This window comes from Crocodylus porosus, unplaced genomic scaffold, assembly GCF_001723895.1.
Source record: "Crocodylus porosus isolate Cpor-Errol unplaced genomic scaffold, CroPor_comp1, whole genome shotgun sequence".
NCBI lineage: Eukaryota > Metazoa > Chordata > Crocodylia > Crocodylidae > Crocodylus > Crocodylus porosus.
The window spans coordinates 26,405,648-26,425,213 of NW_017728915.1; the positions used below are offsets into that span (position 1 = coordinate 26,405,648).

General features: G+C 44.9%; 1 protein-coding gene across 1 annotated transcript in view; it reads right to left on the reverse strand.

The window, feature by feature from the left end:
• Positions 1–6,758: 6,758 nt before the first annotated feature.
• Positions 6,759–19,566, reverse strand: part of LOC109310351 (protein BEAN1-like) — a 116,272-nt gene continuing 103,464 nt past the window's right edge. The window contains exon 6 of the mRNA XM_019535434.1: positions 6,759–7,245. Coding sequence (XP_019390979.1) covers positions 6,897–7,245 — 349 coding nt within the window. The 3' untranslated portion in view covers positions 6,759–6,896. The remainder of the gene's footprint in view (positions 7,246–19,566) is intronic.

Consider the following 19,566-nt stretch of genomic DNA (forward strand, 5'->3'; position numbering starts at 1 on the left):
CCCCCAGTTTCTTAATGAGAATGGAGTGAGAGACAGTGTCGAAGGCCTTCCGAAAGTCCAGAAAGACGACGTCCACTGCTACCCCTGTATCTAAGGATTTGGTGACCTGGTTGTAGAAGGCCACCAGGTTGGTCTGACAGGACCTGCCGCTGATGAACCCATGTTGGTTGCCCCTAAGCATAATCTTCCCTGCTGGCCCCTCATGGACATGTGCCAGGATAATTCTCTCAAAAAGCTTACCCAGGATCGTGGTAAGACCAACTAGCCTATAGTTCCCTGGGTCCTCCTCCCTCCCTTTTTTTGAAGATGGGAACCACGTTGGCCCTCTTCCAGTCTCTGGCACCCACACCAGAGCACTACGAGTGCTCGTACAGCCGTGCCAGGGGTCCGACAATGACCTCTGCTAATTCCCTCAGCACTTGGGGGTGGAGATCATCTGGACCAGCTGATTTAAATACATCCAGTCCCTCCAGGATTTCCCTGACTAGATCCTCACTGACCCTTGGCCTAGGTGTACCTCCCCTGGGGCCTGAGGTGGGGCCCACAGAGGGGGGGGCTGTTCCAGTCCCTGCTCAGGAAAATGGAGGCAAAGAAGTTGTTAAATAAGTTAGCTTTGTCATCTGGTGTGATGACCAAATTTCCTAGCGTGTCTTGTAGGGGCCCCACATTACCCGGAACCTTCTTTTTGCCCCCTATGTATTTAAAAAAGGACTTCTGGTTGTCCTTGATCCTGGTCACTAGTCCCAGTTCTATCTCTGCCTTGGCCTCCCTGACCACCCCCCGGGAGCCCCGAGCAACCCTCCGAGCAGTATAGTCCTCCGTGGTGATGGCCGCTCCTTTCCATTGGGTGTGCGCCTCCCTTTTAGCTAAAAGACATTCCCGGATGCTTTTGGTGAGCCATGGGGACTTTTGCACCCTCCTGCTCCCTTTGATCCATGTTGGGATTACCTCCCTTTGGGCTTGGAGGATCGTCTCCTTAAGGAGCAACCACTCTTCTTGGACACCTGGCTCCCCTCCCCTCCAGGACCTCAGTGCTTCCAACTATTCTCCTTAGCTCATTGAAGTCCACCCTCCTGAAATCTAGGGCTGCTGCCTTGTTGCAGGCCTTCGCCACCTTGCGCTGGACGGTGAATCCCAGCAGGCGATGATCACTGTCGCCCAGGTAGTCGAGCACCTGCAGCCCCCTCACCAGGTCGTCACCCGTGGCCAGCACCAGGTCCAACAAGGCGTCTCCCCTGGTGGGGCCGTGCACCTCCTGGGTTAGTTGGAGGTTCTGCATTTGGGCTAGGAACCTACATGAGCGGTCAGACCTGGCTGACTGCTCTTCCCAGCAGATGTCTAGAAAGTTCAGGTCACCCATGATAACCACGTCCTCGGCCAGGATTTGAAGAGTTGTATTGCGATCAGAGTGAGTGCTTGTTTTGGGCGGTAGTGCAACTCTCCACTGACTTCAGCACTGGCAAGAGGACTCGGAGTGAATCCCTACCTGGCTCTTCCAAGGCTCTAGGGTGAGGTTATCTGCCTTTTTGAGAAGCACATTTCTTCTCGGTGTTTCTCGGTGCCAGGGGTGATGAATAGACTCAATGTTTTTTATTTTCCTTTCCCTGCCCCCGGTTACGGCCAGTGGAGCCTGCCTCTTCCCTGTGCTCTAAGCCATGACTTCAGCACCCCATACAGAGGGTCAGATTGCACTTTTTCCCCTTTACCCTGTACCGACGGTGTGTAAAATGAAATATTTTCTTGCCCACGATTTGTCAAGTCCACAAATTGTCAGCACAGATGATAAAAAGCAAAGGGGTTCCAGGGTATGCATACGTATATTCTTTACTAAAAGTTCTGTCTTCAAAGGTTAGGATATTTAAAAAAAATCCCAAATCAGAGATGAATACAAAGGCTTGCAATGTGAGCAACAAGAAACATTGTGTCCAAACCTTTTTCTTCCTTATGCTGTTTCAATAAGCAAAGGGGCCACGTCCTGCTCTCCTCCAGCCCACAGGACACCGTGCAAAGTTGTGTGAGGATTTCAGGCAAAACCTGACAGCCGGATAGAGTCAACTATCAGGGTTTTACTTTAGTAAGAGTTAGGTTACACCTTTATTGGAAGAAATGAGAAAAAAAATTGTATCATGTAAAGTTATCATGTAAAAAAAATTACAGTAAGCGCATTACTCTGGTAATGGCAGTAGAATCTATTGCAGAATTGCTACAGTTGCATTCAAACTTCTGTTTACAGACTTTTCTGGCCAAAATAGCATTTGAGTTGTTTCCATCTGGATTTACCATATACTCTAACAGTAGTAATGTTTAGCTTTCATATGTTATGTCAATAAGAAGATGCACAAGTTACAAAAATCACTCCTGCAAATCATTTTGCTGGGATACTATTGCAAAGTTATTTAGAACATTTATTACACATTCATACTTCTAATTTGGAGGCAATTTTTTTAAGTAGCCAAGTTTAAACAATTATTAACCAAAGCAATTTTTTTGTCACAACAAATATTTCTTTAAAGTAACTGTATGGCAAGATGACCTACCATGCACTCAGTGCTATGTTACTTACAGAAATACTACAGTAAATGAGGAACAGTGCCCAATAAGGCCCAAATCAGGCGAAGTATGTGCTGTGCTTCTGCGCTCCATATGAACACAGACACTGATGTTCTTGTTGGCTTCTGTATCCCTCACTGACAAAGAAGTTGGACATATTTCTGAGAGATTAGGCTCTCTGAGTGAAGTCTACATAGTCTGAAGAATAGAGGAATTTATTTTATAAAACGATACACCACAAGGGGGAGCAGACAGCTATTTGTAGACAATTTGCTATCTGTAATCCAGATTAGCACACTAAGGATATTTTAACTCTAGTGGTTGACAAGAGATTTTGATTAGATTTCTATAGTTTGAGCACTGGGGACATTTCTATTACCAGTCAAAATACAGCACTGCCATTTTTACTAGTAACCCGCTTAAAATGAGATTGCTGGAAAAATCTTAGCCCTTTTCTACAAATGGAAAATGAATGGAGGGAAATGAAATGCATGAACGTGACGCTGGCAGGTTAAAAATCATATACTTTAAAAACCATTAGCTGTGTGTTACCTATCACGTGCGAAATGTCCTTGGCTCTGGCTAGCTTGGGAAAAAGCATGCTGCGGGAACACCATTTCGCAGCTAAAAATGGAAATCATTTTTTTTAGAACTCTATTTTAATTTCTGATACTAATGGGTCAACTTTTGCCACCTTCACTTGGGGTGAGTGGGTTCATTCACTGGGTCTGATTCTAACAGTAGCTAAGGGCCACATACTGAGTTTTGGCAAGCCTTCGAGGCTGGATAGAGCGGCCTGGCAGGCCGCATCTGCCCCCTGGGCCGCATTTTGCCCACTGCTGCTCAGGCTCATGCAGTTTCCAGGGGTTTTTTTGTTAGCATTAGATCCACAAACTAATCCATTTCACTTTGGTTTTTACTCAGTTCTGTAAGTTTCACTCTCTGTTCCCAATACAATAGCATGGTGGATTTTATTGCCCTGTTGGGAAATGTTTATATCCAAAAAGAGTTTCATAGTTACTTTATTAAAAAAAGTACCTTATGTTTTAATTTAGGGTTTGTTGTTTGTTTGTTTTTGCAAAGCTTCCAGTGCTCATTAGCAGTTGCAGCTAGGATTGTTAATTTACATCTCTTTTTGGGTGTGACATATTGTGAAGGTCAAAAAGTCCTGTTGAACCACAAAAGAGTTCTGTATATCAGTGGGCAAACTATATACTGGCCTTATTTATCTAATGACATGCCTCTATAAGGCTCTAGCTAAAAACCCGACACTTCATACACATGATTCAGTCAGTAATGCTATAATTTACAGAGCAGAAATAGCTATGAAATTACTGTCTTCCTTTCATATTAATTAAAACTGTATCAGTTTTTGGAATGTTGTATGGTGATTCTAATTGAAAATTGTACATCATGTCCAGGAAGTTTAACTGGGATTCTCATGCTTTGGATGATCTTTTCAGTCATTTTAATGTATTACTGGTTTTAATTAGGACTTATTTGTCCTTCCAAGGGGATATTCAGTTGAGATTCTTTTTTGCCAATACAAAAACTGACTCGAATTATTTGCAAGAGATTTAAAGAAAATGGGCCAGGTACACTGGCTTCAAGGGAGCCGCAATGACTTACACCATTTGAAGATCTGGATCTGTAGCTATGTAGAGTCTATATACTCACCAAGCCACAATAAATTGAACCTTCATATTTACAGGGTTTTCCTCTGTTGTCATTAGTAGAATATACCCATATTTTCCAGATGGGGGTACAAGAACTAAGAGCAGATGCTAGATTTATGGAGAGCTACACTGCAGTGAAAAGGATCAGAACTGAATAAAATAATTTTGCACAAGGTATGTAAGATTTGTAATGTCATTATGCATGCCAAGTCCTGATACACTTCACACTTTGGCAGTTACTAGAGGAAAAGGTTATGATCCTTGAAACCCACTACTGGCTTATAACTGAGAGAGAGACAAGTTAATGCCTGGAGATATAGTTTTGCACCAAGAGAACTGGGATGAAAATACCTTTTGGGCTAAGTACAGACGATCAGAAAGCCCGAGGCAGAATCGATTCAATCTAGGCAGCTTCCTCTATGCTGCACAGGTTGAACCAGTAATGAACTGAACTGATATTTAGTTTTCAATTGGAAAGGTGGGGGAGGCCTGTACTGACCCAGGCCAGCACGCAGGCGGCACTGGAGCATGTCTCCCAGCTTGCTGGCCATTGCCAGCCTGGCCAAGCGTCCCCAACCTCCTGCTCCCCCCACCACAGGGAGTTAAAACGAGGCCCTTGTCCTAGTGGTGGCCCACCTTGGAGGATCCTCCCCCTTGGAGCTTCCCCCAGCCTGGATTCCCCAGCCCAGGCAACCCTAGGGAGCTAAAGCATTCACTCCCTTCCCCCTCCCAGGTGCTGGTTGCTTCAGCTGCTGCCCCAGGATGGAGGGAAAAGGAGTCCTCCATGCCTGGTATGTGCCCATGCAACCCAGCATAGGGACCCTGGGGAACCCCTACCTCGGGGTGCTTCCCCCCACCCCAGCCAAGCTGGGGGCAGCCCCAGGGAGCTATGGGAATTCTTCTCCTCCATGCCAAGTATCTGCCCATGCAACCTAGCATAGGGACCCCGCAGAGCCCCCACCTTGGGTTGCTTCCTCCCACCCCAGCCCCCAAGCTGGGGGCAGCCCCAGGAAGCTATGGGAATTCTTCCCCTCCCAAACCCCAGAGCTGCTTGCCTTAGCTGTGGTGAGTCTCAGGGATAGCCCAGGGCAGCCTCAGGTAGCAGAGGGAAATTTTCCCACTCCCCTGCAACTAGTTTTGCCGCAGACTCAAACTCACAGCGGCGGAGGCAAAACTAGCAGCAGACCAGGAGAATTTCCATCTGCTCCCTGTGGCTACCCAAGGCTCGCAGGGGCTAAGGCAAGCAGTTCAGAAGGAGAAGAATTACCCTCAGCTCCCTGGGGCTGCTCCAGGCCGGGGGACCCTTGTGGGGGGAAGCCCCCCGAGGCAGGGGCTCCTGGTGCCCCCCTGCTGGGTTGCATGGGCAGGCACTTGGCCGGGAGGACTTCTCCTTCCCTCCTGTAGCTGCTGAAGCAATCAGCAGTTGGGAAGGGGGAGGTTGGAGGGCTACCAAGGGTTGAAAAGCCCCCACCACAGGGCTTTGCTTTCCCCCATGTGCTGTGTAGACCCTGGCTTGGGGGACCTGGGGGATCTGCCCCCCAGTTACTATGGGTCGACAGATACAGGCAGGAAGCAGGCTAAGGAGCAGATGGGCAAGGAGCAGACAACATAACTCAGGGCTGCAAAGCATCCTGGGATGCCGGGGGAATGTGTGTTAACTTGGACCAGGAAAGGGTCAGGGACAGGAATTGCATAAACCGGGTTGACCCAAATCAGTTAAGTCTGATACTACATTCAATCAGGTTTATCTTAAACTGGTTTTGGCCATTTTGAAAGCAGTTTGTGTGCACTGAACTTCTGTTCTGCTATAGGTTTAAACCAGTTTTTGATCACCTAAACCAGTTTGTGTGCAACTTCTGGCCCTAGCTTTGGGATTTCAAAATGCTTCAAGTCATGGTTAGGTCTAGGCATCATGCTGTGATAGCAACCCCACAGGTAACAACCCCAGGCAGAGCTTCTAGAATGATCAAGGATGCTACCCACTTAGTATTTCCAGGGATATGCTGCTATTTCTAGAAAGCCTGCTTTTACTGCTGTTGAAGGGAAAGGGGCACTCTTTGGAAAGGCAGAAATAACATGGGTAAGACCACCATATATACAGCAAAATACCTTTTCCTTCCTTCTGTTCACAGTATTGTGCTAACAACCATGTTCTCCAGGCACTGTTCAAGGTCTATTTGAAATATATTCAATTGAAAAATGCTTTTAAAGTTCTAGTTTTTATATCTTAGTAATAAGACATTTGGTGAAATGTAGTGATGCCTACGACAACAACACACAGCTCTTTCTCCTTTTGCTCTACAACATGCAAAGTACCATAAAATCAACACATAGGCTCGACTGGATAACATATATCTACAGTAACAGTGGCTGACTTCATTGTGTTCTCAGATGCTGTGAAAGGGTAGGATTCACTGCACGTCGCTGCTGTTTTTATGCTGCAGTTGTTTCTGTGTAACAAGTCGGGAACAACTGAAAGCTCAGAGATGAAAGTTTACCTAAACTTTCAAAATTTGCTGTAAAAATTTAAAAAAAAAAATCCCATTACATCCCCACATAAGATATAAAATAGGTAAAACTTTTACAGATTTTATTCTTCCACTGAAACCTCTTTTTCCACCTCAACTGGTCATACTCCCCCTGAAGTATGATGGGAAGAGCCACTTCCATTTACATGATTTGGTTGAGAAAGGTCTGGTAGTCAGGTGAAGAATTTTTCAGTACATCCATTGGCACCAATGGGATGGGGACGTTCTGCTCACATACGACAGTCTCGTAGGGAGGGGCAGCCTCCAGGGTGAGAGATGACAAAGAAATGGAGGAGATGGGCTGTTGCAAGTCCGGCAGTCTGACTGGGTAATTAGCAGCCTGTCCTGTAGTCCCAGAAGTTGCTTCCTCTTCCAAGCTAATGTTTATAGAGAAGTCGTTCCTTCGACAAGGATCTCTCAGAGAGTAAGGCGGTGGATCATCTGTAGGAATGTATATTTGTGTTGCTCCTGGTCCCACACACTCGTCATAGCTGAAAGAAAACACATTCTGTATTATGTTTGCTGGAAAGATGTTAAAGAGGTTCATGTTCGGGTAAAAGTGGCAATGGGGTTATTTGGTGTTTGAACCTCACCTCTCCTTGCCACTTGAGAAACTCACAGCACATACATTTAAGTGCATGTCTTCAAATATCTCAAGTTAAGCATTAATGAGTCGATGAGATTTTTCAGCCCTAGGCCTTTCCCACAGGAGTTCATTCTAGCATGCAGCAGGCCCAAGAAGCCCTACAAGGCTCCCTGCTGGGAAGAAACTTATTGCAGGCCTAAACAGGCGACAGCTGCTGCTTATTATTTTCCATTGGTGTCCGTTTTGGGAATCGCAGTCCGTATGCATAATAAAAGTCTGTCCCTGCCCTAAACAGTTTGTAATCTAAGTAATAGTAAACAGTTATCTAAATAGGCAAGGTAGAGCACGTGTGAGAAAAGGACAATATGGTATCACCCTTGTTTTACAGATGAGGAACTGAAGACAGCAAGCCCATAGCAGAACCAGGACTCAACCCCCAACCTCCTGGGTCACAGTCCAATATCTTCCCCACAATGAGCTCTTTCCTCCCTCTACTACCCAACTGGGCTAGCTCATTTCTTCTGGCCTTTATCTAAGGAAGCCAAGGCTCCACCCATGCCCCATGAATCCTCACCTTGTTGCCCCTGTTTGTTGGGGTGGGGGGAAAGTGGGGAAGGAGAGCAGTAGGCAGGGGGTGCTGCTCTCCCAGCTGTGCTTGGGTCTGCAATTCATGGAGCTCCACTCCAACTATAATGTCTCCTGCACCAACTTCACCCTCTGCTTGCTGGCTCCTGCTCTATGTGCACCGACCACATTACGTTTGGCAAGGAGATCCGACAGTGGTCCTGACTCTGTGCCCCAAGCCATTCTTAGGCTCTAGGACTTGCTTACTAGCACCCACTCACACCTGAGACTCTTTTATTCTCAGGGCCTGCTGTGAAGGCAGGAGAAATGAGCTTTGTGGGAATGGCCCAGGCATGCTATAGGGCTGTGCAGACAAATTCATGTTCCCTTACATGACTATTTTAAGGTTGGTCACCCCAATACAAACATGCTGAGGTTTCCTGTCCCAACCCCATTCTGCCTAGCAGAGCTGCTGACCAGCTTTGCTGAAGCCAGACAAATTAAGACAGTTTCTTCAGCCACATGAGCTTCTGTGTGATGTCCCAAGCCATTTCCCAAAATCTTGTCTGCTTAGGAAGGGCTTGATTATACCACGCAATCCCCTAGCGAAGAATGTCTCAGTGAGGCTGCGCTAGGCTCAGTATCATGCTCAGTGCAAGCAAGGGCACTAGAACCGGTCCCATAGGTGAAAGATGAAGTGAGAAAGCACAGCCTGCATTGCTAATACATCTGGTTAGCCAATAGCTCTTAAACCCAGTGGATGTTTCTATTCTCCTCTTCATAAAGTTTATATTATCCCAAGGTTTCCTCCCCATTAGAAAATATATTTTAACCTGTGTCTTTAAATCTTGAACCAAGCTCCTATTTAAAAAAAAGAAACTTGACAGATTAAAGCTGAGTTCTTTTTATACAGCATTTGGGGGGAAAAAACCCACAGACCATTCCCCATTAATCTCACTGAAGCATCAAAAACATATTTAATTTTTTTTTTGCAATAAAATCTGGCCCCGAGTTCATCAAGGATCTGATCTGGCGAAGCACTGAACACATACAGCTCTCCATGAAGTCAGTGGGAATGGAGGAAGCTCAGACCCCTGCAGGACTGGGTACTCTGAAACATGCACTTAGTTAGATTATTTTTTAAGGATTAGGCTCTGAACCATTGAAGTCAGTAGAAATCTTTCCCTGATTTCAATGGACTCAATCAGACTGATGAAGAGTACCTATTCTAGACAAGAGATGCTCAAAAATGTTTCTAAAATCAAAATCTATGAAAAAACCCCCCAAAAACTAGGCCAGGATCCAAACAGTTTAAAATATCACAGCTCCATTGATTTCAGTTTGGTTTCACTCATTTAGACCAGCTGAGGATCTGGCTCATTATCTCCAACAGTGCCTCTCAACTCCAGTAGTTGCAAAAGTCAGCTGGAGACAATAATTAGAATTATGCTACAAAATCCCTGGTAGCAGAGTCCTCTGCAGAAGTTAGAGTAAATGGGTTGAGTTTGTGGAGGTTGTCTGGTGTTAGGGTTATTTCAGATAAGCAGAGTAATGAGGTGAGTGAGTGTAAGACTTGTTCTCTGTGAGCTGCCTGCTGGCTTCTGTTGAGATGGTTTTTGCTAGAATGGCTTGCTGCTGCACTGCTCCTAGTATTAGATAAGAAGTAGCATTCAAAATTAGTCAATTAAAGTGTTGGTTTTTACTTATATAGCCATAAGTACCAGTCAGAAACCATGAGCCAGTCAATAGTGACACTCAAGGACCTGTATCCTGCTCCTGTAGTAAGATACTCAGTTAAGCAAGATGGTTTCCTTAAGCCTTAAAAGATTATGCTACAACTCCAGCTAAAATGAACAGCAGTGGTCTGCTCCCTTGGTGACAACTGCAAGAGGTACAGTGCATCCAGCCCCTGTTTTCTGATCACCTGTTGCTGTTTTTCTAGGATTAAAAATCATCTCTTAATATCTAGGATGAATCTAATATCTAAAAGCCTGAGTGGGATAAACAGCCTCTTGTGGAGCAGACTGAATAGACTTTTAAACAGCAAAACAAAAGAGAAATAAATGGCCCTAAGCAGTACTGGCTTTCTGCATGTATCTCAAAAGATCCTTTTCTTAAGTTGTTCTCCACTACCTCTTTGCCTTATGTGTGAGGGGAGAAAAAAAACCCAAACCATGTCAGTACATCTTTAATTGACATGTTTTTCAGTGATCAGGGTTGCATTTAAAAAATCTAGTAGGGAACATATGCCATGTTTTCAATTAAATATTTTCTTGGCACTCTCAAAACTGAATCGGCAGATTATCGTTCTGAAGCAGTCAGCTATAAATCATTCAAATAGTGTATTTTTTACTTTAGAAGTCAGAACGGTGCTTCTGTATTTCACTTGCGTTTCAGTATCCTGATATTAAGGCTGAATGTTGCTTTGAAGCATGCATGGTGTTCAGCTTACCCTACTCTGGGCTAAAGATCCTACTTTTGCTAACAAAGCACAATAGAGTCTGAAGACTGCAATTATTATTGACTCTGCATGGTTCAGTGAGGATGCCAAGAAGTGAGTTTGCCAAACATTTTCCATTATTACGTGATGAGGAAGAAAAAAATCTACCCATTCAATGAACACTATCTATCCTGTGCTCTGAATGAGGGCTCAAATGCTGTGGGGAAAATATTAGCATGTGAGTACATAATCAAAGACTCATGCATAAGGGTTGGGGGGGCAGGGGAGGAAAGGGTAAATTAAAGTGCTATAGACAGCCCTACATTTGTACTTTCCTGCCTTTTGAGTGCATATCTTTGTTACTTTGACATTCTGGCAGATTTCAGACTTTTTTTTTAAGTGCAGTTATGCAGGCAATATTGTAAAATAAATAATGAGTGATGTATATGACACCATAATAGGTGTGAATGGGGCATTAAAATGCTCATGCTGAATCAACTCGGATCTGCAAATCCTCACTCATGTGAGTGCTCCTTACTGAAGCAATAGTTTTAGCCCATATGGGCATTGGTAGCAAGGTAATACTATTTCAGAGGCCACTTATGTTTGGCAAAATGTTTCTTAGTTGGTAGGGTTGGAAGGGACCTGAGCAGATCATCAAGTCTGACCCCCTGCCATGGCAGGAAAGAGTACTGGGGTCAAATGACCCCAGCAAGGTGTTCATCCAACCTCCTCTTAAACACCCCCAGGGTAGGAACCAGCACCACTTCTCTTGGAAGCTGGTTCCAGATCCTAGGCGCCCTGACAGTGAAGTAGCGCCTCCTGATGTCTAGTCTGAATTTACCCTCTGCCGGCTTGTGACCGTTATTAATTCTCATTCTTAGAAAGATGAAAGCATCTCAATAGGGATCACTTAGAGCATATCTCTTCTGTTACCCTGATGTTCCCAAGACTGCTGCTGCAGTGCTATAAATGTGCCAGTGGTATTAATGTAACCAAGCCACCCAGATATGCAGGTGGAGAAGTACTAGGCCTGTGCGAATAGGGAACTATTCAATTCAAATTTGGCTGATTCAGATGCCAGCAATTTGATTTGGAGCTCCGAATCAGTGTCCTGCTTCGATTTGGCCGAATCGGCTCTGAAGCTTTGGAGCCCATTTGGAGATTCAGCCATAGGGTATAATGGGGAATCAATGAAATGGCTATAACTTTGTTTTTTGTCCGATTTGGATGGAACTTGGAGGGATGGTAGCCTCTGCTGAGGGCACGAAGCCTGCTAAGTTTCAAGGAGATACGTGCAGGGGTTTGGGGAAAACGGCACCTCAAAATGTGGACAAGCAAAAGTCATGACATGGGTCACTGCTGTGCCTTAACACACACAGTGTCACCCATGTCATGAATTTTGTCTGTCAGCAGCCAGAGGTGCAGGGCCCCAGAATCGATCTCCTTAACAGCTGGCAGGCTTCATGGCCATGGCAGGGGCTACCGTCCCTGCAGCTTTCATCCCGCTGCACAGTGTCAGCCACGGCACGAGTTTTGCTTGTCTGCAGCTCGAGATACAGCTTTCCCCCAAGCCCCTATACCCATCTCCTTGAAACTTGGCAGGCTTTGTGGCCTCTGTAAGAGCTACTGCAGTTTTGACCCCACTGTGGCTTAAGACACACATGGCCATGAGTTTTTTGCTTTCAGGATATTGGGGTGCAGTTTCCCAGAAACCCCTGCACCTATCACCTTGAAACTTGGCATGCATCATGCTCTCAGCAGAGGCTACCTGCATGTTTCATTTGAATCCGTTAAAAGACGACAAAGTTATAGATATGTCATTGATTTCCACGCCCCCCTTTATACCCTATGGCTGAATCTCCAAATCTTTTCTGAATTGATTCAGGAGGCCTAAAGCTTCCTGCAACTCAATTCAAATTCGTAGGTTTGGCCTCCAAATCATCTGAATTTATCTCTGAATCTGAATCATGATCCAAAGCTTTGCACAGCCCTATTGGTTACTATTAATTCCATTGTAGAGGATGCTGTGGTAGTAATAAATCCCTCACCATAAGCGAATAATACTTTTTATAAAACAAAGGACTACAGGACAGGAGACTTGAAAGGACCCCCTGGACATTGAGTCCAGTCACCTGCTGCTGCAGGCAACTATGCTATATAATCGATCGCTCTTGTAGATTTCCTTAGCTCCATCTTGAAACCCTGCCCCGTTACCCCAGAACTTCACTGCTCTGTTGGTTAGGAACATGCTGATTTCCAGCCTAGACTAATGCATGGCCAGATGATGGGAAGCCAGTATGAGGGGGAGAGGAGTCCAGGAGAGCTGGCAGTACTTTAAAGAACCCTTACTGGGAGTGCAGGAACAAACCATCCCAATGTGCAGGAAGACTAGCAAGTGTAGCAGAAGACCAGCTGGGCTTAGCGGGGACCTCATCAGAAAATTAAATTACAAAAAGGAAGCTTATAAGAAGTGGAAACTTGGATAAACAACTAGGGAGGAGTATAAGAGCTTGCTTGGGCATGCAGGGGTGGAGTCAAGAAGGCCAAAGCGCAATTGGAGTTGCAGCTAGCAAGGGATGTGAAGGGTAACAAGGAGGGTTTCTACAAGTATGTCAACAACAAGAGGAAGGTCAGGGGAAGTGTGGGTGCCTTACTGAATGGGGGAGGCAACCTAGTGATGGGGTGCAGAAAAGGCTGAAGTGTTTAATGCCTTTTTTACATCAGTTTCCACAGGCAAGGTCAGCTCCCAGACAACTGCACCTGACAGCACAGTTTGGGGAGGAGGAGAACAGCTGACAGTGGCAAAATAACAGTTTAAGGACTATTTAGAAAAGCTGGACATGTACAAGCCCATGGGGCTGGATGGGGTGCTGAGGGAGCTGGCTGATGTAATTGCAGAGCCTCTGGCCATCATCTTTGACAACTCACGGAGATTAGAAGGGGTCCTAGATGATTGGAAAAGGGCAAACATAGTGCCCATCTTTAAGAAAGGGATACTTCGGTTCCTATAACCACTACAAACCAGTCAGCTTCATCTCAGTCCCCAGAAAAGTCATGGAGTAGATTCTTGAGGAATCCATTTCTAAGCATTTGGAGGAGAAGAAGGTGATTAGGAACCGTCAGCATGGATTCGCCAAGAGCAAGTCATGCCTGAGCAACCTGATTGCCTTCTATGATGAGATCAGTAGCTTTGTAGATGTGGGGAGACCAGTGGAAGTGATGTACTTATATCTTTAGCAAGGATTTTGATACAGTCTCCTCACAACATCTTGCCAAGCAAGCTAAGGAAGTATGGTTGGATGAAAGGACTATAAGGTGGATAGAAAGCTGGCTGGATTGTCAGCCTCAAGGGGTAGTAATCAATGGCTCGATATCTAGTTGGCAGGTGGTATCAAGTGGAGCGTGCCAGGCGTCCGTGCTGGGGCTGGTTTTGTTCCATACTTTCATCAATAACCTGGAAGAGGACATGGAGTGCACCCTCAGCAAGTTGGCAGATGACACTGAGCTGGGGATGTGTGGTAAATATACTGGAGGGTAGGGCTAGGATTCAGAGTAACCTAGGCAAATTGGAGAATCGGGCCAAAAGGAATCTCATGATGTTCAGTAAGGACAAGAGCAAAGTCCTGCACTTGGGAGAGAACAATCCCATGCACCAGTACAGGCTGGGGGCTGACTGGCTGGGCAGCAGCTCTGCAGAAAAGGACCTGGGGGTTAGAGTGGACAAGAAGCCGATTGAGCCAGCAAGTGCACTCTTGTTGCCAAGAAAGCTAACGGCATCCTGGGCTGCATTGGTAGAAGCACTGCCAGTAGGTCAAGGGAAGTGATTATGCCCCTCTATTCAGCACTGGTGAGGGCACATCTGGAGTACTGTGTTCAGTTTTGGGCCCCGCACCAGAGAAAGGATGTGGACAAATTTGAGTCCAGTAGAGGGCAATGAAAATGGTTCAGGGGCTGGGGGACATGACTTATGAGGAGAGGCTGAGGCAACTGGGCTTATTTAGTCTGGAGAAGAGAGAACTGAGGGGGGATTTAATAGCAGCCTTCAAGTACCTGAAGGGGGGTTTGAAAAGCAATGGATCTAGAGTCTAGGCTGTTCTTAATGGTGACAGATGACAGAGCAAGGAGCATTGGTCTTAAGTTGCAGCAAGGGAAGTTTAGGTTAGATATTAGGAAGAATTTTCTCACTCGGAGGGCAATAAAGCACCGGAGCAGGTTACCCCGAGAGACCGTGGACTCTCCATCCTTGGAGGTTTTTAAGACCTGGCTAGACAAAGCTTTGGCTGGGATGATCTACTTGGGGATGGTCCTGTTTTGAGCCGGGGGCTGGACTAGATGACCTCTTGAGGTCCCTTCTATGATTGTATGACACTTGTTCTGCTTACAGAATCCTTAAATACACATTTTTCCTCCCTGATGTAAACACCACTGGGTTCACAGTTTTCTAGCAAGATCTATCAGACCCTTCCTGAGTGGTTAGTGCTGGGTTTGGGGGGCAGGGAGAGATGCTACTTCCCAGTAGTTATGAAACAATAATGGACTATTAAGGCTGTGAGGTATGTATGTATCAAAAGGCTTCCAGTGGCCTTGAGCTAAATCTTTTCAACCCTGGGTTTCCAACAGGGGCAGCTTGTGGTGAAGTTTCACATTTGAAGAAAGAAGGTGGAAGAAGCCCCTCCATGTTACTTGGCTGAGATGAATCCCATGCTGGGTGGCACACTTGGGCCATCTTGGAAGCAAGGCCTGTACCATTAGGCCCCAGGCAGAAGTTATACTTAAGACATGATTAACTAGTTAATCACATCTTGGGTGGTAACCTGGCCACATATGCATGCAGTTAATGGTATGATAAAACAGGGAATAAGCCACACATTGTTATCCAAAGTATGTGTGATGACTTTGTGGCTGGTTCCCATCATGACTTATTGAACATGTGGCCAGGCTGATCTGCTGATCGAGGTTCCCAGCCTTGATGGTGCATTGGAGTTGAGGGCTCCAATGTGCTCCTGGGGCTGCGAGTGTTGATCGCTTGACTGGCTTGCTATTTGCTGGTGCAGAGGTTGTGATTACTGCAGCTCCCTACAATGCAAACTTGTGCTACTTCTGATCCCATAATCATACCTCCTGCCACTAATGTGAGCAAGGCTGGAGGTGCGATTGTGGATCAGATTCCATCATGCTTTTAACTAAATGTTTGCCAGGAGCCTTAGGCCCTTACTTTTATTACTGGCTGCAAACAGAGGTCTTGGACTGGGGAAGGGAACTGTTCTGTCGGGAGCGTACAGGAGCATTCAAACAGGAGAAAAGCCTGGAGGGGGAAACTGCTGGGCTGATGCACTGTCCACCACCAGAGAGGGAGGGACCAGTGTGAAGGGCCAGTCCTGAGCTACTAGACTGTTTTTGCTCACACTTTCCCCCTTCCTTCCTCAAATTAAAATGGGAGTAGTTCCATTTCCCTCTTCAACCTGAAACCCATTCTTCCTCTTGTTTTAGCCTCTCTTCCCTGGTGTGGAGAGGAATAACAGGAACATGGCATCTCTCTCTGGGTCCTAAGAATGCAACAGGATGGTGGCATCATCATCAGTAGCAGCAGGTAGGGAGGCCAGCACTTTAGGAGTTGGTGCGTTCATGTTGGATGTGTTAACAGAGATATTACTTGGGATGTGTGTATGGAAAGGGGGTTGGGGAAGTTTGCATTGTAGGAAGCTGCATTAATTGAAGGCAGAAGTGGGCACCAGCTTGTGTATATATAGAGGCAATGGGACTGAACAAAGATTGTCTCTCTCTTTTGTGCTCTAAATGACTAAAAGGAATTATCTGTGGGGAATGTGTCTTGCCATAAAGGTCAGATTCAACATCATCTCTCTTTCTTTCTTTTTCCATGTGTGAATTTGCTTTGCAGTCTCTAGAAGGTTAAATTTGGGAAGGATGGCTGTTGAACAATTATGGAATAACATGAAATGAAATGCAGGCATTGTGCATTTAGGTCATTTGTCAGCCATTGCAATGGTTTGTCACACTGGAGGGTCTGTAGACTGAGTGGTAAGAGATGCAAATGTTTTGTCATGCTGGTTTTCAAAAAGATGGTTGGTGGCTTGGAGATGTTCAGGGTACAGCTGGAAAGATAAGCAAAAGCCCTTGAGAAACTTTTGAGCAAAGGCAGGTGGTCAGAAGTGCAAGGTTTAAAACAGAAGTCAGCTCCAGAAAAGTAGAATGCCAGTGAAGAGAGAAAATGTGTACTCTTTCATTAATTTAGTACAAAAGCATGGGCTGCTATGGAGAGATTTGTGAAGCGTTTCTGTAGAATCAATGTTCTCAGGCTTGGTTCTATTTATCCTTTTACTTCTATAGCAGGACCCTATACATATCGCTGACAACTATCAATGTTGTAAATGTGCCGAGAAGTGTCATTGCCTGTTCTTGACACTGCCTGCCAGTTCTTTATTTTAATTAAACTTGTCAATAGCTTAGGCTCAGGTTACATAAACCTAGGCAAGGCGGTACATTGCCACCAATTTCTTGCGTGAATTACATTGTCGGGGATTTCTCATCAATTCTATGCATGGTTCACATATATCTAGACTTTAAATGGGTTATTTAAAGTTAGCAACAGAAGTCCCATTCTTTGAGCCTTTGTTCTGTTTATTTTGGAGAGTAAAATGTTCTACAACATTTGGGTTAATCAGAAATGTCAACAGCCATGCAACCTCCCTAGGGTTGGGGCAACCACCCTATGTCGAAAGTGAAAATAGAAACTGTTGTTCCTAATGTAAAATGGTGGTGATTCTTCTTGTTTGTCTTTTATTTTTCCATGTGTGTCTCCTTCCCCACTTTTCTTGGGAAGTGGAAAACCCACTGCAGAATGTGCTTGTGTCTTATAGGGGCTACCTTAAGAATATGCATGGTATCAGTTAAAATTATAGTCCATCCTAAATGCCCAAGGACAGTGAAAGCAAAACCTTCATCACCCCCACTTTTAAATATGGGAAAGTAGGGATGTTTTAGATGACAAGATGTCAGAAATTTTTTTCCAAAACAAGACCCCTAATCCAGCTAGCACTTTCACGTTCTTCAGCTCAATGCATGAAAGAGCCCCTGTTGATTTTGATGGGATTAATCACAGTGGTAAATCTAAACACATATGTAAGTGTCTGCAGGTTTGGAATTAACTTGAAGTTATTTGTACCCTTCAAAAACAGTTGGCACACCATTTCCAAGGTTGCATACACTGAGAGAGATCCTTCTGACCAAAAAAGCAAATGCTTATTGGAATGACTGGGATACTGAAATGCAATGAAGTGGGTTCATGCAGACACTTGACTGGGACGCTTTAGAGCAGCGATCGTTAAGCAGGGTGCCACAGCATTGTGGGTGCCTTGAAAGCTTTTCAAGGGTGCCATGGGGTGCCACACAATGTTAGCACTGTGAACGTGGAAACAGGATTTACAACGTAAACCCAGAGCTTTTAATTGGGAATCTAGAGTGTCAGAAGCATGCAGACCTGTTGCAGTCTTTCTCAGTTCTTTGCAAAAGAAGAACTGCTTTATTTTTCTGTAGTAAAAAAACGAGTGAGCTGGTGTTTTCCGAGGGGTGCCATGAGTCTGAAAAGGTTGAGAACCGCTGGTTTAGCAAAGGGTAGTTAGCTGTGTTTATTTAATCAGGGATGATCCTTCCTTCAGCTGAGGGCTAGACTAGGTGACCTGCTGAAGTCCCTACTTTTCTATAATACTATGATTTTATTACACATGCATCTCTTGTGAATATTGTGGCTTTTATTTTTTTAAATAGTTTGCCAAATGTTTTTTGTTTCCAGCTTTCTCGGGTACAGCTCTTCTGAAGTATTTCTTTTAACCCTTTCTTTTTCATAATTACAGTACATTAAGATACAGTGCATCTTTATGGACCTTCCTGACAGAGAAAGGAGGTCACTGACCTTGAGACACTTTCATCCGTGTGTCTTGGCATTGGTTTTTAACAGAACGATAAGTTCATTCTCACTAGAGATCACACTTTGTGGTCATCTTTTAAGAAACTTGTGTCCTAGTCCTCATAAGGGAAGTATAGGTGGTAGAGCAAGAGCACGTGATCACTTTTGAACAAGTGAGGGGTGGGAGCAGATCCATCACCTGATCCCGTTGTCTCAGTGTTGTGGCTGTTGGGGGAACAAGGCAGGAAGAAAGTCACCCCCCCAACCACGTCTCCTCTCACTCCAAATTGTATTAGGATAGGTTTGTTGCTAAGGGAACACACAAGAGTTTACTTAACTCTGTCATTCAGGAATTATGACAGTCTCACTAGGAAGAGAAGACTATTTGTTAGGAAGTACACAATGCATAACTGATGACATGAATAACAATCTGAGGCATGGAAGCATTTTAGTATTTAAAGATTTTGTGAAATAAGCATCTCCATAGGGCCTGCTTCTCCATCCCTTTACAATGGTAACTCCATTGGTGCTGCTTGTGTAATTTCACTTGCAGGAAGTTCCTCTCACTCTCTGGAATCGGGTCATGATATGCTAGGATTTTTTTTTTTTTTTGGTCTGACTAGCCCTGAAAATTGGAAAGCAAAGCAAGTGGGGGAGATAAATAAGTGCCTGCCTTTAACTTATTTTCAGCAAGCACACAGCACAGATGGGCAGCAGATATTCATCTGTTCTGGATTAGAGACATTTATCATAGCCATCTCACTAGGATTAGACCCAATAATATGAGTGGAACAACAAACAGCAAACAAAGGAAAACTGTCAGTCAATAGCAGGTCAACTGAGTCTTCAATGAGATGTCAGTCAAAGCTTTGTCTCTTCAGATCTGTTGACTCTTCCAAAGAAACAATGATTCTCCGATTTGAAAAGGTTGGCTTGTGCTACTGGGACTCCAGTGCAGTGAAAACGGTGGTTGAGCACATGGATGTGGGAACAGTGAGTTCCCTCCGATGAGCTGCTGAGATCCTTAATGCCTGTTGATTTCAGCAGGAAAGAGCAGCCTGCAGAGTCATGTAGCCGTGAGCCCAAGGAAAACCGGCTATAACCCACTGAACTTATGGGGAGTCTTTCTTTTTGGAGTTGCCCTGATCCCTAAACAACCTGCTGCACTTGCAGTTTATAGTACTAAAAAGAAAATACTCCTTTTAAAGAACTTGAGCTTATGGTTTTAGAACCATGACAAACTGGCTGTGCTTTCTGAGTTAAAAAGCTTGCCAAACTCATGAGTATTTAGAAGA